The 26,080-nt window shown below is 43.5% G+C and overlaps 1 protein-coding gene across 1 annotated transcript in view; it reads right to left on the bottom strand.

The window, feature by feature from the left end:
* Window positions 1-24,248: 24,248 nt before the first annotated feature.
* Window positions 24,249-26,080, bottom strand: part of ruvbl1 (RuvB-like AAA ATPase 1) — a 73,665-nt gene continuing 71,833 nt past the window's right edge. Inside the window, exon 11 of the mRNA XM_060835059.1 lies at window positions 24,249-25,943. Coding sequence (XP_060691042.1) covers window positions 25,784-25,943 — 160 coding nt within the window. The 3' untranslated portion in view covers window positions 24,249-25,783. The remainder of the gene's footprint in view (window positions 25,944-26,080) is intronic.

Here is a 26,080-nt window from a genome sequence, read left to right as displayed (position 1 = left end):
ACATAACCTCACATTTTCCACATTATATTCCGTCTGCCAAGTTCTTGCTCATTCTCCTCACCTGCATTTTTACCCTGTAAGGTTCTTTGAGTCATTCTCACCAGCTGCCTTCCCACCTATTTACTGTACAATCCACAAGCCAGGCACTAGTACAGTCTCTTTCCTCATTCAAGTCATCAATATGTTGCAGATAGTTGTGGTCTCAGCACCCATCCCTGTGAGAGTCCACTAGTTACAGACTGCCATCCTGAAAATCGCCCCTTTATCCTAACTCTGTCTTTTATTAGTTAGCTAATCCTCGATCAATGCCAGTATGCTGCCTCTAACACCATGGACTCTTACCTCATTAAGTAGCCTCATGTGCGGTACCTTATCAAATGCCTTCTGAAAATTCAAATGTATTGCATCTTCCGCTTACTCTTTATCTGATCTGATAGTGGCCTCTTCAAAGAATTCCATTAAAATTGACAGGCACGATTACCCCTTAATAAAAACGTGCTGACCCTGTCTGATATTATTATGTATTTCTAAATGCTCTGTTACTGTATCCATAATAACAGACTCTAGCATTTTCCCAAAAACAGATGAAACGCTAACTGCCCTACAGTTAGCTGTTTGTTTTGACTTCTTCCCTTTTCAGATAGAGGTGTTATATTGACAGCTTTCCAATCCTCTGACACTTTACAAGATTCATTCTTGGAAGACAAGAGTCATAGAGTGTTACAACACAGAAACAGACCCTTTTGGGCTCAACTCGTCCAAGCTGACCAGGTTCCCTGAACGGAATTAGTCCCATTTTGCCTGCATTTGTCCCATATCCCTCTAAACCTTTCTCATCCATGTATCTGTCCATGTCCTGTAAATGTTGCAATCATACCAGCCTCTACCACTTCCTCTGGCAGCTCCTTCCACACACGCAACACCCTCTACGTGATAAAGTTGCCCCTTAGGTCCCTTTTAAATCTTACCCTCTCACCATTAACCCAGATTTGGACTTCCCTAGCCTGGGGAAAAGACCTTGTCTGTTCACCCTATCTATGTCCCTCATGATTTTATAAACCTCTATGAGGTCACCCCCTCAGTCTCCAATGCTCCAGGGAAAACAGCCCCAGCCTATTCCGCCTCTCCCTGGAGCTCCAAAGATGGCAACATCTTTGAAAATCTTTTCTGAACCCTTTCAAGTTTCGTAACATCCTTCCTGTAGTGGGACAGTCAGAATTGTCTGCAGTACAGTACCCCAAATGTTCCTGAAGAAGGGCTTATGGCCAAAACGTCGATTCTCCTGCTCCTCGGATGCTGCTTAGCCTGCTGTGTTTTTCCAGCACCATATTTTTTTCAACCGAAATGTGGCCTCACCAATGTTTTCTACGGCCACAACAGGACATCCCAGTTCTCTTGAAAGGACTGCAGATGCTGAAAATCAGAAACAAAAATAGAAATTGCTGGAAAATTTCAGCAGGTCTTCTCCATGGAAAATACTGATGAAAAATATTCATTTATGATCTCACTCATTTTTCTGTGGTTCCACACATAGACAGCCTCGTTGACCTTTAAGGGACCCTATTCTATCCCTAGTTACTCTTTTACCCTTAATAAACTTGTAGAATCTCTTTGGATTCTTTTTTATCTGATCTGCCAAATCTACCTCATGTCCAAAAAAAGCTGCCTGAACCGGGGGCAGGGTAGGGTGTGGACTCTCTTTGAATATTCGGGGCTTTATCTGTTGAAGGCTGAATTGGCAACATGTTCCGGAGCTGCCTGTTGTATGCTCTAACCTGAGTGACCTTGGGTTAGCTGTGAGACTGACCAGGTCAGTTCATTTCACCAGGGCTTGAGCAGTGTGGGTGTGAGGGTTACCTCACCTGCAGTGGAGGGATGAAACCTGGCTCATATTTTCTCCGGCTTCAAATCCGATCAGAAAAAGAGGGGTTTTGATGCAGTCGTGAATTCAGAACATGACCCATTGGGGAACTCAACTTACCGCTGAGTGGGTACTTTTGAAGGCCAGGAACATGTACAGAGTTGTTTCGTTAGTTGCCTGAGTCCTTGGCTCTGAAATTCCTTCCCTAAATTTCACCTCTTTCCAGCTTTAAGATGCTCCTTCAAACCAAATTCACTTGGTCTTGTGACCCAAAGTCTCCTTACATTCCTGCAAGGTGCCTCAGGATATGTCAAAGGTGCTATCTAAATGCAAATTGTTGCTGCTACATGAATCAGAAGCAGGAGAAAAATGGAGCAGGGTTGAAAGTGAAGCTAATTCCCAATTGGTTTCCAATCTCTGCTCTTGTGTCACATGTCAATCACGCAGCATTGATCGAAGCCAGACAGCCGAGGGGGTCATGTGATCGAGGGGGGTGGGGGTGGGGGTGGGGGGAGGGGGCGTGTCACAGTTCATCTGTATTGTGGCCAATATCAGCCTGAGTGATCTTGCTGTTGTCAGTCTGTGTGAAATGGCAGCCTGGGCTGAGGTTACTGGCCACCTCAGGCTCTTTCTGTTTTATAAAAAGGGTCTTTCGCATTTCCAGCATTTTAAACCCGTGTGCAGTCCAAGCATCAAGACATGGCTTGGCTGGTGGTGAGAAGGGCTCTGCCTGTGAGATCCTTTATGCACGCCCGGACTCTCAGCCGCACCACACACTGCCCTCGAAGCAGCTGCAGGGGGGATGAGACTGTCACACACCTCCCGCAGAGGAAATCTGGAGAGGAATGCAGTGGTGTTTGTCGAGGTTCGTCCCGAGCAGCGCCGTGACACGGGACTCCGTGCTCTACGGCCTGTTCCCCGGGACGCACACCGAGACGAACATCAACTGCGCCTGGAGGATCATCAACTCGGTGAAGGACGCTCTCTGGACGGTCCGAAACCTGTTGATCTTCCAGCTGAAGGAGTTGACCCCGACTGAGTGTTGCAGACTGGCACATTCCAAGGTCCAGGACTACGTGTTGAGGGATGCGCTGAAGCTTGGGGCAGCTGCCGCCAAGGCGCGGTGGGGAAAGACCACCGTGTAACATCTGCCTGTCTAAAGAAGAACAGGGGGCCCATGCAGTTGTTTGGGCTCTGCTGACACCTCAGCTCAATATATGGGCATGTGAGTGAGAAATGGACAGACCTGTATATAACAATGATAAATCCCAATCTGTGTATGTAAATGTTTACGTATGTATGGCATGATCAACTGTACAGATCATCAAATTATTTTATGAATAAAGTATATTTTTGAAATAAAAAAAAATGTGCAGTCCATCACCTTTCCCAATAATCTCAAGAGAGTAAGGGCACGATAATTTCTCACATTCTTTTTAACTATTTGTACATTGATGCTTTGAATGAGTGTTAATTAACCTTGTCTCTGTAACAGTGCAGTGTGAGAGGGATCTAGTTGTATAATGGTAGTGTCCATTCATCTGAGCTAGGAGGCCTAGGTTCAGGTCCCACCTGCCCCAGAGGTGTGTTGTAGTGTCTGTGAACAGGTGAATTAATTACAGATGTACTGTGACATTATCTGACAATGAATCATCTAGTGGAGGCTCTCAGCCTGGACATTTATTTACTGATCAGGTTTGTTACTGTTTCCCTTAAACCTTACCAGTAAAATTGGTGCTGGTGGGACAGGTGGGCACTAATTTTACCTTCATGAATATAAGCGCTAGGAGGCACAGCACTTTGAAAGCAACGATTGTGAGTGTAATTCGATCCTTTCCTGTCCGTCTCACACTGACCTGAGAACATCTCCTTGCACAGTGACTTACACGAGATCACAACATTCAGTAGGATACAGGCCATTCAGCCTATCATATCTGAACTCTGTACTGATGTTTTTTTTTAGATTCTCTACAGTGTGGAAACAGGCCCTTCGGCCCAACAAGTCCACACTGACCCTCCAATTGTCTCCCTCAGATCCCCTTGTGAAAAATGTGATTTAAACATCACTGGTGAGGCAGCTGTTAACTTCCCTCACTGTAGACATGTTGAGATACTAGCTGAGTTGATGCAAACCATTATATAGAGTACAGGCCACTGACACAGATTACTGTAACTGCTCAGCAATGACCATCTCCAACGAGAGAAAATCTAACCACTGTCCCTTGAAATGTTGTCTTCTTCAAAATATCCAAAATGCCTTGAGTCTTTTCTGAGAGGGCAAGACAAGACCTCAGTTTAAAGTCTTATCCTGTAACACTGTGCCCTTGATCAGGTGGGCCAAGGAGTTTAATTTAGATAAACTGCACTTTGGAAAGGTAAGTCAGGCCAGGATGTACACACTTAATGGTAATGTCCTGGGGAATGTTTCTGAACAAAGAGACCTTGGAGTGCAGGTTCATAGCTCCTTGAAAGTGGAGTCGCAGGTCGATAGGATAGTGAAGAAGGTGTTTGATATACTTGCCTTTATTTGTCAGAGTATTGACTACAGGAGTTGGGAGGTCATGTTCCAGTTGTCCAGGACATTGGATAGGCCACTTTTGGAATACCTTGTTCAATTCTGGTTTCCCTCATAAAGGAAAGGATGTTGTGAAACTTGAAAGGGTTTACAAAAGATTCACAAGGATGTTGCCAGGGTTGGAGGATTTGAGCTATAGGGAGAGGCTGAACAGGCTGGGGCTGTTTTCCCTGGAGTGTCGGAGGCTGAGGGATGACCTTAAAGAGGTTTATAAAAAGTATTTTCCCTGGGTGGGGGAGTCAAGAACTAGAGGGGCCTAGGTTTAGGATGAGAGGGGAAAGAGATTAAAGAGACCTAAGGGGCAACTTTTTCATGCAGAGGGTGGTGCGTGTGTGGAATGAGCTGCCAGAGGAAGTGGTGAAGGCTGGTACAATTACAGCATTTAAAAGGCATCTGGATGGGGATATGAATAGGAAGGGGTTAGAGGGATATGGGCCAAATGCCAGCAAATGGGACTGGAGTAATTTAGGATATCTGGTCAGCATGGACGAGTTGAACCGAAAGGTCTGTATCCGTGCTGTACATCTTGATAACTCTATGACTCTGTGATTCAGTGCTGTTCTCATCATTGAACACCCCACTATCAACATCCTGGGGTTACTATTGACTAGACAAGACATTGTTGCTGATGTGAATATTGAGTCACAATTAATTAGAATGGATGGCTTTGAGATATGTAGGGAAGAGGTGTTGGAAATTCTGGAAAGGGTGAATGTAGATAAGTCCCCTGGGCCTGATGGCATTTATCCTAGGACTCTCTGGGAAGCAAGGGAGGAGATTGCAGAGCCATTGGCCTTGATTTCTATGTCCTGTTGTCTACAGGAATAGTGCCAGAAGACTGGAGGATAGCGAATGTGGTCCCCTTGTTCAAGGAGGGGAGTAGGGATAGCCCGAGTAACTATAGGCCGGTGAGTCTTACCTCTGTTGTGGGGAAAGTCTTAGAGAGAATTGTAAGGGATAGGATTTATGAACGTCTGGATAGGAATAATGTGATCAAGGATAGTCAGCATGGTTTTGTGAAGGGCAGGTTGTGCCTCACACACCTTATTGAATTCTTTGAGAAGGTGACTAAGGAAGTGGACGAGGGTAAAGCGGTAGATGTGGTGTATATGGATTTTAGTAAGGCGTTTGATAAGGTTCCCCATGGTAGGCTACTGCAAAAAATACGGAGGTATGGCATTGAGGGTGAGTTGGAGGTTTGGATTAGGAATTGACTGGCTGGAAGAAGACAGAGGGTAGTAGTTGATGGTAAAGGTTCATCTTGGAGTGCAGTTACTAGCGGTGTTCCGCAAGGATCTGTTTTGGGACCATTGCTGATTGTCATTTTTATAAATGACCTGGAGGAGGGGCTAGAAGGTTGGGTGAGCAAGTTTGCAGATGATACGAAAGTCGGTGGAGTTGTTGACAGTGAGGAAGGATGTGGCAGGTTACAGCGGGATATAGATAAGCTGCAGAGCTGGGCAGAAAGGTGGCAAATGGAGTTCAATGTCGCTAAGTACGAAGTGATTCACTTTGGTAAGACTAACAAGAAAATGGAGTACTGGGCTAATGGTTGGATACTTGGTAGTGTGGATGAGCAGAGGGATCTTGGTGTCCATGTACACAGATCTCTGAAAGTTGCCACCCAGGTAAATAGTGCTGTGAAGAAGGCATATGGCGTACTGGCTTTTATTGGTAGAGGAATTGAGTTTACCAGGAGGTTTACCAGGATGTTGCCTGGTATGGTAGGAAGATCGTATGAGGAAAGGCTGAGGCACTTGGGGCTGTTCTCATTGGAGAAAAGAAGGTTTAGGGGTGACTTGATAGAGGTGTACAAGATGATTAGGGGTTTAGATAGGGTTGACAATGAGAACCTTTTTCCACGTATGGAGTCAGATATTACGAGGGGGCATAGCTTTAAATTAAGGGGTGGTAGGTATAGGACAGATGTTAGGGGTAGATTCTTTACTCAGCGAGTCGTGAGTTCATGGAATGCCCTGCCAGTAACAGTGGTGGACTCTCCCACTTTATGGGCATTTAAACGGGCATTGGATAGACATATGGAGGAAAGTGGGCTAGTGTAGGTTAGGTGGACTTGGATCGGTGCAACATCGAGGGCAAAAGGGCCTGTACTGCGCTGTATTTTTTTATGTTCTATGTTCTATAGAAACCGAACTGGACATAAACACAGTGGTTACAAGATCAGGTCAGAGGCTGGGAATCCTGCAGTAACTCACTTCCCAACACCCCAAAACCTATCCACCATCAACAAGACACAAGTCAGGAGTGTGATGGAATGCACCCCGCTTCCCTGGAAGGGGGGAACTCCATTTTTAAATGATGAAGTTCATTCTAAAGTTAGGGCAAAAATCTGAACAAGGCAAACTTTGAAGGGATGTGGGTCAGATTGGCATTCTCGATTTGGAATGGACATTGGAAATCCAATTGCAAAATTGGCAGACCACAAACTGAGGCTCGTTAACACAAAGCAGGACTGCTGACAACTGCAGGACAATGTTTGTAAAAAGGCAAGATTGTGAATTAATTTGAATATTGATAAATATGAGCTGGTTCATAAAAAGCAAGGAAGGAGTCAGATACACCTTGCTAATGAGAGTCTAAATGTGGCGAAGGAGCAGATGGAACCTTTGAGAAGAACAGTCATAATATGTGTAACTACGGCCATTAAACAAAACAGCTCATTTCTAAGGGAATAGTCAGAAAAGGAGAAAGATTATGTTAAATGTGGTCTAACCGCACGTGGATTACTGTGAATCGTTCTGGTATCTATATGATAGGGTACAGCAGGTGGATTACTGTGAATCGTTCTGGTATCTATATGATAGGGTACAGCAGGTGGATTACTGTGAATCGTTCTGGTATCTATATGATAGGGTACAGCACGTGGATTACTGTGAATCGTTCTGGTATCTATATGATAGGGTACAGCAGGTGGATTACTGTGAATCATTCTGGTATCTATATGATAGGGTACAGCAGGTGGATTACTGTGAATCGTTCTGGTATCTATATGATAGGGTACCGCACGTGGATTACTGTGAATCGTTCTGGTATCTATATGATAGGGTACAGCAGGTGGATTACTGTGAATCATTCTGGTATCTATATGATAGGGTACAGCACGTGGATTACTGTGAATCATTCTGGTATCTATATGATATGGTACAGCACGTGGATTACTGTGAATCGTTCTGGTATCTATATGATAGGGTACAGCACATGGATTGCTGTGAATTGTTCTGGTATTTATATGATATGGTACAGCACGTGGATTACTGTGAATCGTTCTGGTATCTATATGATAGGGTACAGCACGTTGATTACTGTGAATCGTTCAGGTACCTATATGATAGGGTACAGCACGTGGATTACTGAGAATCGTTCTGGTATCTATATGATAGGGTACAGCACGTGGATTACTGTGAATCGTTCTCGTATCTATACGATAGGGTACAGCACGTGGATTACTGAGAATCGTTCTGGTATCTATATGATAGGGTACAGCACGTGGATTACTGTGAATCGTTCTCTTATCTATATGATAGGGTACAGCACGTGGATTACTGTGAATCATTCTGGTTTCTATTTAATAGGGTACAGCACGTTAATTACTGTGAATTGTCCTGGTATCTACATGATAGGGTACAGCACGTGGATTACTGAGAATATTTGTGGTATCTATATGATAGGGTACAGCATGTGGATTACTGTGAATCGTTCTGGAACCTATATGATAGGGTACAGCAGGTGGATTACTGTGAATCATTCTGGTATCTATATGATAGGGTACAGCAGGTGGATTACTGTGAATCGTTCTGGAATCTATATGATAGGGTACAGCATGTGGATTGCTGTGAATCGTTCTGGAATCTATATGATAGGGTACAGCAGGTGGATTACTGTGAATCATTCTGGTATCTATATGATAGGGTACAGCAGGTGGATTACTGTGAATCGTTCTGGAATCTATATGATAGGGTACAGCATGTGGATTGCTGTGAATCGTTCTGGTATCTATATGATATGGTACAGCACGTGGATTACTGTGAATCATTCTGGTATCTATATGATATGGTACAGCACGTGGATTACTGTGAATCATCCTGAGATCTATATGATAGGGTACAGCACATGGATTGCTGTGAATCATTCTGGTATTTATATGATATGGTACAGCACGTGGATTACTGTGAATCATTCTGGTATCTATATGATAGGGTACAGCACATGGATTGCTGTGAATTGTTCTGGTATTTATATGATATGGTACAGCACGTGGATTACTGTGAATCGTTCTCATATCTATATGATAGGTTACAGCACGTTGATTACTGTGAATCGTTCAGGTACCTATATGATAGGGTACAGCACGTGGATTACTGAGAATCGTTCTGGTGTCTATATGATATGGTACAGCACGTGGATTACTGTGAATCGTTCTCGTATCTATACGATAGGGTACAGCACGTGGATTACTGAGAATCGTTCTGGTATCTATATGATATGGTACAGCACGTGGATTACTGTGAATCGTTCTCTTATCTATATGATAGGGTACAGCACGTGGATTACTGTGAATCATTCTGGTTTCTATTTAATAGGGTACAGCACGTTAATTACTGTGAATTGTCCTGGTATCTACATGATAGGGTACAGCACGTGGATTACTGAGAATATTTGTGGTATCTATATGATAGGGTACAGCACGTGGATTACTGTGAATCGTTCTGGAACCTATATGATAGGGTACAGTTCGTGAATTACTGTGAACCAATCTGGTACCTATATGATAGGGTACAGCATGTGGAATACTGCAAATCTTTGTGGTATCTATATGTTAGGGTACAGCACATGGATTACTGAGAATCGTTCTGGTATCTATATGTTAGATAGGGTACAGCACGTGGATTACTGTGAATATTTGTGGTATCTATATGATATGGTACAGCACGTGGATTACTTTGAATCGTTCTGGTATCTATATGATAAGGTACAGCACGTGGATTACTGTGAATCAATTTGGTACCTATATGATAGGGTACAGCACGTGGATTACTGTGTATTGTTGTAGTATCTATATGATAGGGTACAGCACGTGAATTACTGTGAATCGTCCTGGTATCTATATGATAGGGTACAGCATATGGATTTACTGTGAATCGTTCTGGTACCTATATGATAGGGTACAGCACATGAATTACTGTGAATCGTCCTGGTATCTATATGATAGGGTACAGCACGTGGATTACTGTGAATATTTGTGGTATCTATATGATAGGGTACAGCACGTGGATTACTGTGAATCGTTCTGGTATCTATATGATAGGGTACAGCACGTGGATTACTGTGAATCATTCTGGTATCTATATAATAGGGTACAGCACGTGGATTACTGTGAATCATTCTGGTATCTATATGGTAGGGTACAGCACATGGATTACTGTGAATCGTCCTGGTATCTAAAAGATAAGGTACAGCACGTGGATTACTGTGAATCGTTCTGGTACCTATATGAGAGGGTACAGCACGTGGATTGCTGTGGATCATCCTGGGATCTATATGATAGGGTACAGCAAATGGATTACTGGGAATCATTCTGGTATCTATATGATAGGGTACAGCATGTGGAATGCTGAAACTCTTTATGGTATCTATATGTTAGGGTACAGCACGTGGATTACTTTGAATCGTTCTCGTATCTATATGATAGGGTACAGCACGTGGATTACTGAGAATCATTCTGGTGTCTATATGATATGGTACAGCACGTGGATTACTGTGAATCGTTCTCGTATCTATACGATAGGTACAGCACGTGGATTACTGAGAATCGTTCTGGTATCTATATGATATGGTACAGCACGTGGATTACTGTGAATCGTTCTGGTATCTATATGATAGGGTACAGCACATGGATTACTGTGAATCATTCTGGTATCTATTTAATAGGGTACAGCACGTTAATTACTGTGAATCGTCCTGGTATCTATATGATAGGGTACAGCACGTGGATTACTGAGAATATTTGTGGTATCTATATGATAGGGTACAGCACGTGGATTAATGTGAATTGTTCTGGAACCTATATGATAGGGTACAGTTCGTGAATTACTGTGAACCAATCTGGTACCTATATGATAGGGTATAGCACGTGGATTGCTGTGAATCGTCCTGGTATCTATATGATAGGGTACAGCACGTGGATTGCTGTGAATCGTCCTGGTACCTATATGATAGGGTACAGCATGTGGAATACTGCAAATCTTTGTGGTATCTATATGTTAGAGTACAGCAAATGGATTACTGAGAATCGTTCTGGTATCTATATGTTAGGTTACAGCACGTGGATTACTTTGAATCGTTCTGGTATCTATATGATATGGTACAGCACGTGGATTACTGTGTATTGTTGTAGTATTTATATGATAGGGTACAGCACGTGAATTACTGTGAATCGTCCTGGTATCTATATGATAGGGTACCGCATATGGATTTACTGTGAATCGTCCTGGTATCTATATGATAGGGTACAGCACGTGGATTACTGTGAATCGTTCTGGAATCTATATGATAGGGTACAGTTCGTGGATTACTGTGAACCAATCTGGTACCTATATGATAGGGTATAGCACGTGGATTGCTGTGAATCGTCCTGGTATCTATATGATAGGGTACAGCACGTGGATTGCTGTGAATCGTCCTGGTACCTTTATGATAGGGTACAGCATGTGGAATACTGCAAATCTTTGTGGTATCTATATGTTAGGGTACAGCACATGGATTACTGAGAATCGTTCTGGTATCTATATGATAAGGTACAGCACGTGGATTACTGTGAACCAATTTGGTACCTATATGATAGGGTACAGCACGTGGATTACTGTGTATTGTTGTAGTATCTATATGATAGGGTACAGCACGTGAATTACTGTGAATCGTCCTGGTATCTATATGATAGGGTACAGCATATGGATTTACTGTGAATCATTCTGGTATAAATGCTGGCCCTGCCAGACACACCCACATTCCATGAATAAATCAAAACAACATCCCAATCGGTCCAAGGGACAACTGCTGTCAAGCATTAAGTACCAGAGTGGCAACACTACCCACATCCTGGAGATGTGTTAAACTTTAAGACTGAAGGCTCATTTATTGCTTTGTATGAAGGGTTCCATTTGCTCTAATTTGCAGAGAGCGTTCTCCTGGCCACAGGAGCTGATTGGTTGTTGTTGCTTTTTCATAGAATCCCTTCCCTGTGGAAACAGGCCATTTGGCCCAACAAGTCCACACTGACCCTCCAAAGTGTAACCCACCCAGACCCCTACCTTATTACTGAATGTTTGCCCCTGACTAATGCATATAACCTACACAATCCTGCACACTACGGGCAATTTAGCATGGCCAATTCACCTGACCTGCACACCTTTGGACTGTGGGAGGAAACCGGAGCACCCGGAGGAAACCCACGCAGACACAGGGAGAATGTGCAAACTCCACACAGACAGTCACCCAAGGCTGGGCTCAAACCAGGGTCCCTGGTGCTGTGAGGCAGCAGTGCTAACCTGACTGTGGGTTTTTGCAGAGGATGGAATGTTGTTCATCTGAATGGCTTCACTTTATTAAAGTGAGGATGTTAAAGCCCTGGATGACGCAGGGAGTGAGGGATTTAAACACAAGGAAAGATTTGAGAAATTAGGCTTATTCTCCTTGGAACAGAGAGGATTAAGAGGTGACCTTATTTAGATGTTCAAAATGATGAATAATTATGAATAGAGTAAAACAGGATTTTCTGTTTCCACCCCGTTGGTATGTCAGTAAGTAGGGATCACCATTTCAGACCTCCTGCAGTGCTCCAGCGAAACCCAGCACAGCTCAGCACCCCATTCTCCACTGGGGGACCCTGCAGCGTTCTGGTCTCAATATCAAGTTCAACAATTTTACCATTTCCTTCCCCAACCCCCCCACACCCTAGGCTCTGTTATTACAGGGCGAAAGTGAGGACTGCAGATTCTGGAGATCAGAGTCAAGAGATGGTGCTGGAAAAGCACAGCAGGTCAGGCAGCATCTGAGGAGCAGGAGAATCAACGTTTCAGGCCAAAGGCCTTCATCAGGAATGACGTGGTTATGTTATGGTCTGCTCTTAAACACAACCCTTGGTTAGCCACAAACTGTCCCCATTAGCAGCTATTCATTTCCCCAGGCTGATTGTTATCCACTCCCCTTGTCTGCCTGTCTGTTCCTGTCTCTCTGTCCCCACCTATCATTTATTCCTTACCCCCATTCCCACCCTATCTTCTGCAGAAAAAACAGTCTTTTTCTAGTTACCGTCAGATCTAAGGAAGGGTCACTGGAGCTGAAACGTTAACTCTGATTTCTCTTCAAAGATGATGCCAGACTTCCTGATCTTTTCCAGCAATTTCTGTTTTGTCACAGTTTCAAGATTGTCAGCAAGACACCTAGGAGTGGGATGAGGGGAAGTTTCTTTACTCAGAGAGTTTTAGGATTTAGAAGGTGCTGCCTGAGAGAGTGGTGGAGGCAGATTCCATCGGAGGTTTCAGTACAGAGCTGGATATATATTTGAATGGGATTAGAGGCCTACAGAGATAGAGCCGGAGAGTGGGACTAGCTGGGTAGCTCTTTCTGCCCTCATCAGTCTTCTTTGTTACTTCTTCCTGATCAAGTTTGTGAGACATGATTTCCCACGCACAAAGCCATGTTGACTATCCCTAATCAGTCCTTGCCTTTCCAAATACCTGTATATCCTGTCCCTCAGGATTCCCTCCAACAACCTGCCCACCACCGAGGTCAGGCTCACTGGCCTATAGTTCCCCGGCTTGTCCTTACCACCTTTCTTAAACAGTGGCACCATGTTAGTCAACCTCCAGTCTTCTGGCACCTCACCTGTGACGATTGATGATACAAATGAGGGTCAGAAATCAAATAAAACCCAACGAGGAACCACTTTAGCATCAAAGTAAGGCCAAGAAATTAAAATAAAAACTTGTTGCTTCTGAAAGACCAAACTTTAAGTGCTGTAAAATTTTACTTTACCTCTAGCTCAGAGTACAACAATGTGCAGTAATAAATTTTCATCTATCAAAGGTGACTGTGGAGAGGAAAGGAATTTTTATCCACACTGTTTGATAAAGTCTATAAGTGGGACACCCATGGATCCAATAGTCGTTCTTTCACTAGAAACATCTGACATGAGGTAGAGCTGAACTGATGCCTGTTAAATGTTCTGCTTTATTTTTATTATTTTTCTTTCAGGGATCCATGGGTGTCCCGCTTATAGACTTTATCAAACAGTGTGGTTAAAAATTCCTTTCATCTCCACAGTCACCTTTGACAGATGAAAAGTTATTACTGCACATTATTGTACTCTGAGCTGCAGGTTAAAAAAAAATTTCCACAGCACTTCAAGTTTAGTCTTTCAGAAGCAGCGAGTTTTATTTTAATTTCTTGACCTTAATCTGATGTGAAACTGGTTCCTCATTGGGTTTTATTTGATTTCTGACCCTCTGTGATAGCTGACAGAAGGAAAGACGGAAGAGAATAAGGGATTTGGGGCTGGTGATCTTGTTGCACTTTACTTCATTAATCAAACTGCCCAGAATTAGAGAGAAAAAACACACTGAACTGACAGCTTTTTATCTTCTTCTGAATTAGTGGAATGGCAGACATATTCATTGTGGTATTAAAGAGAGAGTTCTTTTTTTTCTTCCCCAGCCCCTTTGCAAACTCAGACTGGGCTCTTAATGGGCAAGAGCAAGGTGGGGAAGAGGGGGAGGGGGGAGACAGAAGAAGGCAGAGGATAAATAGATCTGTCAATCAGAGCGATGAGGTCTCTCACTGCCCAGCCATTGTAGCCTGTCAGCTCAAGCAATCAAATGCCTCAAATCGAATAGGTTCATCTTATCAGCAGCCAGCCAGCTGGGCTCGTTCGGGAACTAAGGGCTCCTGGAGGGCAAGGGAAATTAATTGTAGTTGTCCAGTGAAAAAATTGACTGGAAGAGGTCTGAGCACGGCAGGCACGCATGGCCAGTGCGGAGAAGTGAAGGCGAGAGCATTGGATGTTGTTTGCAGCGCCTGTACTGACACATCTATTCATTCCTGTATGTATCTCCGGCACCACCTCTAATATTAATATAGCCCTCATCCGCCTGTCAACCTATTATTATTACAAAAAGAGCCCCGATATTCTTCTTTCCCTCGCTGTTTCTGATGCACAGATACATCGGTAATGAGAAACCCTGCCCAAGTGGGATAAAGTGCAGCAGGGAGGCTTTTACAAAACAAAAGCACATTAATCATCGTGTGATTCATGGCACAAAGCTGCCTGGTGCAACAGAACTGGGGTGTAAAAGTGACACGGTTTTAACCTGCCAACTTGCTGCACACTCACAGCTCTCTCCTTCTCTCTGAGGCACTGAGGTGGAAGCAAGAGAAAACATATTGTGTTTCCAACAGAGTAGTCAGGAAGGAAGGAGGTTTGGAAGTTTTATCTGAGAAATTGCTCACTTTCTTTTAGACCATGAGGCCACAGATATAGGAGCAGAGTTCGGCTTTCACTTGGAGGCTGTGCCCTTGGGTCCCAGTCTCTCCTACTGGTGGAAACATCTTCTCCATGTCCACTCTACCCAGGCCTCTCAGTATTCTGTAGGTTTCAAACAGATCCCTCTCACACCCACTCCCACCCCCATGGAAATAACTCCAGGGAGGCCAATATCCCATCATCCTTTCTTTACACGTGCACAGAACGCAGGCTCTGACAATCCTGCTCAGAGCCAGTGCCTAGAGAGAGGAGAACCTCTGAGATGCCTGATTCTTAAAAATGTTTTTTGAATTTTTTTTTACAAGATATCTGACACTCCTGTTCATTTTTTAAAATTTCTCCCACACTACCACCTAATTGCGGTAGTGCTTATTTTTTTTCCCCAGCACCCATGTTGTGTGTGCGCAGGTGTGAGACACAGTGAAAGACACAAGGTGCACCAATCTGTCTGTTTATCTCTGTCAGCTAAGGCTCTCTGATTGGGTTTGTTAACCTGAGCCAATCAGGATCTCGGTGAGATCCACCTGACCAACCTTGATCCAATCACTGCATCCACAATCCTAAAATCTGCTGGCCTCTTATTCTTCTGACCAAATTATTCTAATCCCCACATTTTGTACTGAACAGGAATCTATCAGGGAACTTTCTAGTTGCTATGAAGTTAAATATAGTGGATATCCAAAGAGACTTGGGATTCAGGTGCATAGATCTTTAAAATGCCACACACACACAAACACACACACACACACACAAACACAAAACACACACAACACATACACACAAAACACACACACACACACACACCACACACACACACACACACACACCGCACACACACCACACACACACAAAACACAAACACACAAAACACACACACACACCATAAACACACACACCACACACACACACACACAGCACACCACACCACACACACACACACACCACACACACCACACACATACACACACACCACACACAACCACACCACACACACCACACCACACACACACATACACATACATACATACACACACACAACCACACTGGCCTTTATATCTAGTCAAGTAGTATAAGTAAGATAAAGTCATCAGATACACCAAACCTTAGGCTGCTCTCTCATTAGAGAGAAAGAGAGAGAAATTATCTAAAAGGGTTGGAGGGTTTGAGCTATATGGAGAGGTTGAATATGTTGGGGTTGTTTTTCCTGGAGCATCGGAGGCTGAGGGGTGACCTTATAGAGGTTTATAAAATAATGAGGGGCATGGATTGGATAAAAAGGCAAGATCTTTTCCCTAGGGTGAGGGAGTCCAGAACTAGAGGGCATAGGTTTGGGGTGAGGGGGGAAAGATATAAAAGGGACCTGGTGGAGATTGGTACAATTATAGCATTTAAAAGGCATCTGGATGGGTATATGAATAGGAAGGGTGTAGAGAGATATGGGCCAAGTGCTGGCAAATGGGACTAGATTAGGTTAGGATATCTGGTCGGTGTAGATGAGTTGGACCAAAGGATCTGTTTCCGTGCTGTATATCTCAATGACTCTATGGCTGGGTTTAATCTGATGGTCACCATACCTCAGGTAAGGGAAGAGGTTGAGAGAATGAGGTCTTCGTGATAACCTCTGCCAGTGTGGGAAGTCAGCACAGGCTACTGGTGTCACTTACAAATGGCATCACAAATCAGATGTCCAACCAACTGAGCTAACTGTTTTCTGGGATGTACACAGAGACAAACATCGACTGTGCCTGGAGGACCATCAACTTGGTGAAAAACACTCTCTGGTCTGTCTGAAATTTGGTTATCTTCCAGAGCAAGGAATTGACTCTGACCAAGTGTTGCAGACTGGCACCTTCCAAGGTCCAGGACTCAATGCTGAGGGTCAGCCTCCCCCAAGGTGCAGTGGGGAAACACCACATTATCTGGTCTTTCTGCCAAAGTTTAACAAGAGTCTGTTATCAGACCCTCTACTTGCCTCTACATAGATAAATAGCATCCTGGTTGTGTGAGAAATGCCTTTGGATTTTACAACTGCAGGAACATCAAATTCCAATCATTTTGTTTTCTTGATACACAAATTCTGCACGGAACTGCTTTCGTACCTGTGAATGTGTAGAAAGATCATTTTTTTATAAAGAAACTATATTTCTGCAATATAAAGAGTAGCCCATGTGATGCCAGGGCCATGGGGCTGGGTGAAGGTCCTAGAATTATTGAACTCGATATTGAGTCCCGAAGGCTGCAGGGTCCCCAAATGGAAACTTGTGCTTACACTTGGCATTAGCACTGCAGGAAGCCTGAGACTGTGATGGAACGGGGTGTGTTGAAGTGGCTAGCAACTGAACAAGGGTTATATTTACCATCAGAACGTAGGTGTTCTGCAAAGCAGTTTGGGCTTCATCCCCCAGTGTAGAGGAAGCCACATTGTGAGCAGCGAAGAGAGTACACTGGATTTAGAGATGTGTCGGGAAATCACCCGGAGGGTACGACTGGAGCCAAGTTTACAAAAGTTGTATTGAAGTCTCTGACTTGAGTCAGGACGAGGAACGATCTGTGGCTTGAAAACATAGTTTATGCTGGGGACCAGAAGTGATAACGTCTGTCTTCCCAATATTTAACTGGAGCAAGTTTCTGCTTTTCCAACCCCAGCTGTTGTAAAAGTGAGCTGACAATTGTTGAAGTAGTGGAGGAGTCGAGAAGAATGTTGAGGTAGACCTGTGAGTCATCAGAGGACGTGTCAACATGGATATATTTTTCAATGACGTTTTGGAAGACCGTAAGCTGGAGGAGCAGAGATCAGCCATTTGATCCATTGTATCTGCTCTGCCATTCAGTGAGATCATGGTGATCTATGAATCCTCAACTCGACTTTCCTGCCTCTTCCCCACAACCTTACTGATTACAAATCATCTATCTTTACATATATTTATGACCCAGCCTCTACGGCCCTTTTTATTGAAGATTTCCACAGTCTCACTTCCCTCTGAGAGAAGCAATTCCTCCACATCTCTGTATTACTTGGGTGATCTCTTACTCTGAGATTATTGTCTGATGAAAGGAAATCCACCTCTCCATATTTACACTATCAAGTCCCCAAGAATCTTGTAAGTTTAAATAAGGTTGTCTCTCATTCTTCTAACCTCCAGTGAGTACAGGCTCAATCTGCTCAACCTCTCCTCGGAAGATAATCCCTCTGTACGCAGGATCAGCTGAATGAACCTTCTCTGTGCTGCACATATAGAGCCATAGAGATGTACAGCATGGAAACAGACCCTTCAGTCCAACTTGTCCATGCCGACGAGATATCCCAACCCAATCTAGTCCCATTTGCCAGCATAGAACATAGAACATAGAACAATACAGCACAGAACAGGCCCTTCGGCCCACGATGTTGTGCCGAACATCTAACCTAGATTAAGCACCCATCCATGTACCTATCCAATTGCCGCTTAAAGGTTGCCAATGATTCTGACTCTACCACTCCCACGGGCAGCGCATTCTATGCCCCCACCACTCTCTGGGTAAAGAACCCACCCCTGACATCTCCCCTATACCTTCCACCCTTCACCTTAAATTTATGTCTCCTTGTAACACTCTGTTGTACCCGGGGAAAAAGTTTCTGACTGTCTACTCTATATATTCCTCTGATCATCTTATAAACCTCTATCAAGTCACCCCTCATCCTTCGCCGTTCCAACGAGAAAAGGCTGAGAACTCTCAACCTATCGTCGTACGACCTATTCTCCATTCCAGGCAACATCCTGGTAAATCTTCTCTGCACCCTCTCCAAGGGAAGCACTTGGCTCATATCCCTCCAAACCCTTCCTATATACCCAACTAGGTGTCTTTTAAATGTTGTCATTGTACCAGCCTCCACCACTTCCTCTGGCAGCTCATTTCATACACGCACCACCCTCTGCATGAAAAAACTGCCCCTTAGGTGTCTTTTAAATTTTTCCCCTCTCATTCTAAATCTATGCCCTCTAATTCTGGACTCCTCCATCCCAGAAAAGACCAAATCTATTTACCCTATCCATGCCCGTCATTATTTTATAAGGACACCCCTCAGCCTCTGACGTTCCAGGGAAAACAGCCCCAGCCTATTCAGCCTCTCCCTGTAGCGCAAATCCTCCAACCCTTTTAGATAATTTGGATACATGTGAGGTATTGCATTTTATTAGGAAAGGAGGAGAAAGTGAGGAATTCCTGATGAAGGGCTTATGCCCGAAACATCGAATTTCCTGTTCCTTGGATGCTGCCTGACCTGCTGCGCTTTTCCAGCAATACATTTTCAGTTTTGTTAGGAAATTAATAGTAGGGGTCTCGGAAGTTTTGTAGCATAGAGAGACTTTGGGGTTCAGTGACATAACTATTTGCAGTTTGCATCACATATAGACAGTATGGTTAAGAAGGCATTTAGCACGCTTGCTTTCATTGCACAGACCTTTGCGTTTTGGAGTTGGAATGGCATGTTGAGGTTGTACAGGATGTTCTGACCTCTTTTGGAGTATTGTGTACAGTTCTGGCAATACTGTTATAGTAAGGATATCATTAAATGGGAGAGGGTTCAGAAAAGATTTACCAGGATGTTGCTGGTTTGTGATATAAAAATAGACTTGAAATGCTGGAACTTCTTTCACTGGAGCATGGGAGGTTGAGGTGTGACTTTATAGAGATTTATAAAATCATGAGGGATAGAGATAAGGTGACAAGGGTCTTTTCCCTTGGGTGGGGGAGTTCAAAACTATGGGGCATATTTTTTAAGGAGAGAGGAGAAAGATTTAAAAAGACATGAGGGCAATGTGTTTACACAGAGAGTGGGTCGAGTGTGGAATGAGCTGCCAGAGAAAGTGGTGGAGGTGGGTTCAGTTACAATGTTTGTAAGACATTGGGTAAGTAGATGAACAGGAAAGGTTTGGAGGGAGATGGGCCAAAAGCAGGTAGGTGGGACTAAATTAGTTTGGGAATATGGTCGGCGTGGACGCATTGGACTAAAGGGTCTGTTCCATGCTGTATGATGCCATGTCTTAAAATGATGCCCCCCACTTCTGAACCCTTTAGGGGAAAGACCTTTTCTATTCACCTTATCTATGTCCTTCATATACCTCTATAAGGTCATCCCTCGGCCTCCTATGCTTCACTGAAAAAAGTCCCAGCCTATCTAGTCTCTCCTTTTAATTCAAACCCTCCACTCTTGGCAACATCATTGTAAATCTTCTTTATACCCTTTCTAATTGAATAATATCCTTCCTGTAGCAGGGCGACCTGAACTGTACACAGTGCTCCAAAAATGGCCTCACCAACGGCCTGTATAACTGCAACATCCTAACTCCTATACTCAAAGGTCTGAGGAAGGAAGGCGAATAAGGGGATAAAAGGATTTTGGGAGAAGGCAAGAGAAATATAGCCATGATCAAGTGGTGAAGCAGACTTGATGGGCTGAATCGTCTAATTCTGATCCTATATCTTCTGGTCTTATGTTTGTAACCATTGACCTGATTATTACACCATCAGAGCTGGTACTTAGTTCATCACAGAACGAAGGTGTGAAAACAGGCCCTTCGGCCCAGTAAGTCCACACCAACCCTCTGAAGAGTATCCCACCCAGCCCCATTCCTCTACTACTCTACAGTTGCCCCTGACTAATGCACCTAATCCCTGAACACTACGGGCAATTTAGCATGACCAATCCACCCTAACCTGCACAGCTTTGGATTGTGGGAGGAAACCACAGAACCCGGAGGAAACCCATGCAGACACGGGGAAAATGTGCAAACTCCGCACAGACAGTCGCCCAAGGCTGGAATCGAACTAGAGCCCCTGGTGTTGTGAGGCAGCAGTGTTAACCACTGAGCCACTCCACCCTAGTTTATTGAAAACTTCACACTCTAGAATTTTGCAAACTCTGAATGCAACAAGGCAAGATTCACACACGAACTTTTACAATCAATGCTTTTGGTTAAAAAACAACAGACACAAAAAAATTGGAAGGGATTTAAAATGAAAATTGTTTGAATAAAAGATTGCTGTCTGCATGGACATTCTCTGATTCCAAAAATGTTTTGTAATAAAAAGGGTTGATCTGAGCAGTTAAATAATGAAAAGATTTCAGTCAGTCAGTGACATTTGATTCCTTTGATCAAACTTTGTGGTCACGGCACGATACTGAGGATATCACTGGTGACAGAAGTGAACTGTAGACCAAACAACCAGGGAAATATGAAAGGTGACAGAACGGGAGAGAGCTTTAAAGTAAATTAAATCACTTTTTCAAAGAAAACGTCTACTCATTATGCCCTTTTCTTTGGAAGTTGCTGACTCATTGTTATTGTTGTTGTTCTGTTCGCCGAGTTGGGAATTTGTGTTGCAGATGTTTCGTCCCCTGTCTAGGTGACATCTTCAGTGCTTGGGAGCCTCCTGTGAAGCATTTCTGTGATCTTTATTCCGGCATTTATAGTGGTTTGTCTCTGCCGCTTCCGGTTGTCATTGTTGTCTACAGTTGCAAACATCTCTCCACTGGGAGAAAGTGAGGACTGCAGATGCTGGAGATCAGAGCTGAAAATGTGCTGCTGGAAAAACGCAGCAGGTCAGGCAGCATCCAAGGAGCAGGAGAGTCGGCGTTTCGGGCATGATAGGCCAGAGAGGGGGGTGGGGGTGGAGAGGTCAGGAAGAAGATTGCAGGTTAGGAAGGCGTTTTCGGATTTGTTATAGGTACTGGTTGTCCTGGTTGGGTCCAAATTTTGTTGGTCTGAACGTAGTTTTCGGATTTGTTGTACGTAACCTGCAATCTTCTTCCTGACCTCTCCGCCCCCACCCCCACTCCAGCCTATCACCCTCACCTTGACCTCCTTCCACCTATCGCATTTCCAACACCCCTCCCCTAAGTCCCTCCTCCCTATCTTTTTTCTTAGCCTGCTGGACACACTTTCCTCATTCTTGAAGAAGGGCTCATGCCCGAAACGTCGACTCCCCTACTCCTTGGATACTGCCTGATCTGCTGCGCTTTTCCAGCAACACATTTCCAGCTGTCTTAAGGAACTTTGGTGAATTTCTGTATCTTGTTGATAGCACTCCCAGATGCGACCGTGCATTTGTAGTGGAGGGAGTGGATGTGGTGTCAATCAAGCAAGCTGCTTTGTCCTGGATGGTGTCAAGCTTCTCAAATGTTCTTGGTGCTGCATCAATCCAGGTGGATTGAATCCCTACCTCTGGATGTAAAAACCAAAAGAACTGTGGATGCTGGAAAACGGAATCAAAAACAAATTGTTGGAAAGGCCCAGCTGGAGTAGAGAGAAATCAGTGATCCTCCCTCGAATGCTACTGGACCTGATCCATGAACTTCCTGATGGGATAGGTTACAGAGAGAATTACCTTCTATTAACTAGGGAACGTTCTGCAATCCTCTACACTGTAACTTCAAAATTCAGAATAAACAGCTCTCTACTAAATTTTTTTAAAGATGTGTAGACTGCTGGTTGATTAATTTATTACACAAGAAAATGGTTCGAAATTAGACAAAATCATGCCTTAACCTTAGCTGTATTATCATAGAGACTAAAGGTTCTGAAGCTGTGTGCAATCCTGAAACTGCAGTTTAAACCAGGTCAGTCCAGATGGAGAGTAAGTTTGCAGGCAAAGTTGCAAATAAAGGGCAAAACCAAAGGACAGCCAATAATTGTTCTTAGATTGTGTTGTCACACTGATAAGATTAAACAAACACTTCTGTCTGTGGTTCTGCTTTAATGAATGACTCACCCTAACACAGGCTTGTGAAATAGGTTGTAAAAACTTCCTGTTGGGAGATGTATGTGGCTGTATATTTATAAGGGCGTTCTGTTATAGTGGTGAGATTTATTGACTGATTGCTCTTCAACCCAGACAATGGCCAGCTGATTAGCAAAGGGGAAAAAAATCCCTCTTCTCTTTTAAAAATGTGCTTTCCCCATTACAGGCTCTTGTCTAAAGCTTCAGTGGGAAATAATGACCACCAGCAGCAGCCTTACCCCATTCCTCAACCATTTTCAACAATTGGAAATTGTCTGGGAATATAACTAGAATAAAAAGATAAGAGTCTCAAATCATGTTGTAGAAAAACTAAAAACATTTAAAATATTCGCAAGTCTAGCAGCATTTGTGGATAGCAAGTGTTGTGAGAGTATTTCTAGGGTTTTGTGCTTTTGATTCAAAATCTCAGCATCCACAGTATTTTGTTTTTTATAAATAGATGCAGGTTAGAAGACCACTGAGAAAGAAAGGCTTATTTCTAGGGGAGTAGAACTGGATAGGGGTGAAAGTGTCAATCTTCTACTGAACCTTCGGAGTCCTGTAAACAGGTCTGGTCTTTGTAGTACAACGAAGATAGAGAGGCACTGGAGAGGTGCAAAGATTATTTACAAGAATTATATCAGACTGAGTGGTTATACTTATTGAGAAAGGCTGAATAGCCAGGGCTGTTTTCTCTCAGATGTAGATAGCTGAGGGGTGGTACAGAGGTGTTTAAAAGATGTCGGGTATCGTGCTGGTTCAGTGGTTCACACTACTGCCTCACACTGCTACACACCCTGGTTTGATTCCAGCTTTGGGTCACTATCTGTGTGGAGCTTGCATGTTTTCCCTGTGTCTGCACTGACTTCTGCTGTGTGATCTAGATTCCTCTCACAGTCCAAAGATGAGCAGGTTAGGCGGATTGGCCATGGTAAATATAGGGTTTGGTGGGATGTTCTTCAGAGGGTTGTTGCAGACTTGGGCTGAATTACCTCTTTCTGCACAGTAGGGATTCTATGGTAAGAGATTCAGAGGGTAGATATTTTCTTATCACCCTATTGAGAAATGTTACTACTTACCTCTGCAGCAGGTGGGGCTTGAACCCAGGCTTCCTGGTTTAGAGATAGAGACTCTAACACTGTACCACAAAAACCCAGATTCCGAGGGTAGCTGAAGCCCCTGTCAGCTTTTGAAAAGATATCCAGCCACCTAATTCTTGGATATTTTTCCTTAATCAATCTGTTGGGAGATGCTATTGCACGTCTCTGAAGTAGGTAGGAAACAAATCCAGTTCTCCTGACCCAGAGGCAGGGATACTCCCATTGCACCACACAAGTCCAGATACCCGAGAGATGTCACTAACTGTCAGGTGACCAAACTTAGGGCTTAAAGTTTAAATTAGTCACTAATAAATCAAGTAGGGTATTCAGGAGAAATTGGCTTTCGTCAGATTGGTTAGATTTGATTTATTGTAGTTGCGTGTACCTAAGTACAGCAAAAAGCTTTGTTTTGTGAGCAGTACAAACAAATCATAGCAAACAAGGACATACAGATCGTAAAATGCTTAGACAGAACGAGGCATACAGGGTTACAGCTGCAAAGGAGGTATACAAAGCATGATCAACATTATTTGAAGCGAGCAAGATTTGACCTTTATACCTCACCACCACAGAAGGTAGTGAGGCAACTATAATGGAAGTGGAACTCTCAGGAGTGACTCATGAAGAATGGAATCGAACTGTATGCTGGCAGAGTCAGATGTAGAAATGTGGGAAGAGGATCATATGAATCATAGATATGATCTAGCTGGGCCAAATGGCCTGTTTCAACCATAAATACTGGCACAGATCTTGCAAGTCAGCGAATATAGCATCTGTGCTTGCTACTTAGTTGTAAAAATCACAACACCGGGTTTGGCTCAACAGGTTTCTCTGGAAGTGCTTCCAAATAAACCTGTTGTACTATAACCTGGCAGTGTGTGGCTTTTAACTTTGTCTACCCAACTCTGGCACCTCCACACCATGGCTTGCCATTTATGTCAAAGGAACCAGCCCACAAAGATCCTGCAATCTGTGGCTTCAATTTGATATTTCCAGCCTTAAATGGGAATCTGACATCAAGTTGAGGAGCGATCTAGACAACCATCAACCATGATATAACCAAGCAGGCCAATCATAAAGAAGACGGCTCAAAGACAATAACTTAGCAAGTTAAATCAGTGGTTATCCTTCACTTCATAATATCAGAGAGCAAACTAAAGATTGGGAAATACATGTGGAATTAAGACAGAAACACAGTTATAATGGGGGAAACTAACATTCCACAATCATAATGAGTGACTTTCAGGACCAGAGATATTGTTCAGCTATGATTATGGATTTAATGTGCCATTGAAAACCTAATTACACCTCCTTCAGCAAGACGCAGCTTTATCAATGGTTTTTATAGTAAGGTTATCGCTGTCAAAATGATGGTCTTGACAGTTCAGGGATTTCCAATTAACTACAGTTGAAGGGGCATTCTAGCACATACAATAGATAAGTATAAAGTCACTGGCAGCAACACCTGAGCTTCCTCGTTTAACTGCTCGGATGTGCAATCTAGAAATTTCAGTTTCGGAAATCCTTGCTATCTTTTCTCTGGAAACTGGGGCCATGAGATAATCACAGATATCCCCGGAGCGTTTTTGGAGGGAACAGGGCCCTCAAATAATGGAACACATTTGAGGAGCTGACTGCACAGTCCTTCTTTCTAGGATATCTCACCCAAATGAAGTCCCTTGAAAGGAGAGAGCACAAATGATGAATTCCTGACAGATTTTTTCAAAAACATTTATTCAATTAACATACATAACACATTAACACATCTTTTCTTGTAAAACTAGTTTTGACAGACACACCATGTCCCCAAACGTTGCCACGTAACCTCCTTCCATGCTGGTGTACCTGCTGTGCATTTCCACAGCAGTCTGCTATTTCAGATTCCCGGCATTTGCAATTTCACTTCCATCGGCTCAGTAACAAACCTCTCATTTCATGTACTTTTCTTGGTGTTCAGCAAGAACCTTAGCAGATGACTTGGCATCGTAGAACAGTTCACTGATTTCCTCCACATGCTCCTTTTCGATGCTATCTTTCCCATTGATCTTTGCCAGCAGGCTAGCTGGGGTCAGGAGCTGCACAGAGTACCTGTGTCACAAATACACAGTCATTAACCAGAATCCCACTTTGCTGCTTATCGCATCCTTTCATCTGAGAGAAGCAATTCAGCTTCACAAATATTGGTTAAAAATATGGCATGCATGCCTGCAGCACCACAGTTAATA

The sequence above is a fragment of the Hemiscyllium ocellatum genome, chromosome 14 (genome assembly GCF_020745735.1).
Source record: "Hemiscyllium ocellatum isolate sHemOce1 chromosome 14, sHemOce1.pat.X.cur, whole genome shotgun sequence".
In the NCBI taxonomy this organism is placed as follows: domain Eukaryota; kingdom Metazoa; phylum Chordata; class Chondrichthyes; order Orectolobiformes; family Hemiscylliidae; genus Hemiscyllium; species Hemiscyllium ocellatum.
This window is presented reverse-complemented; position numbering and strand designations above follow the sequence as displayed.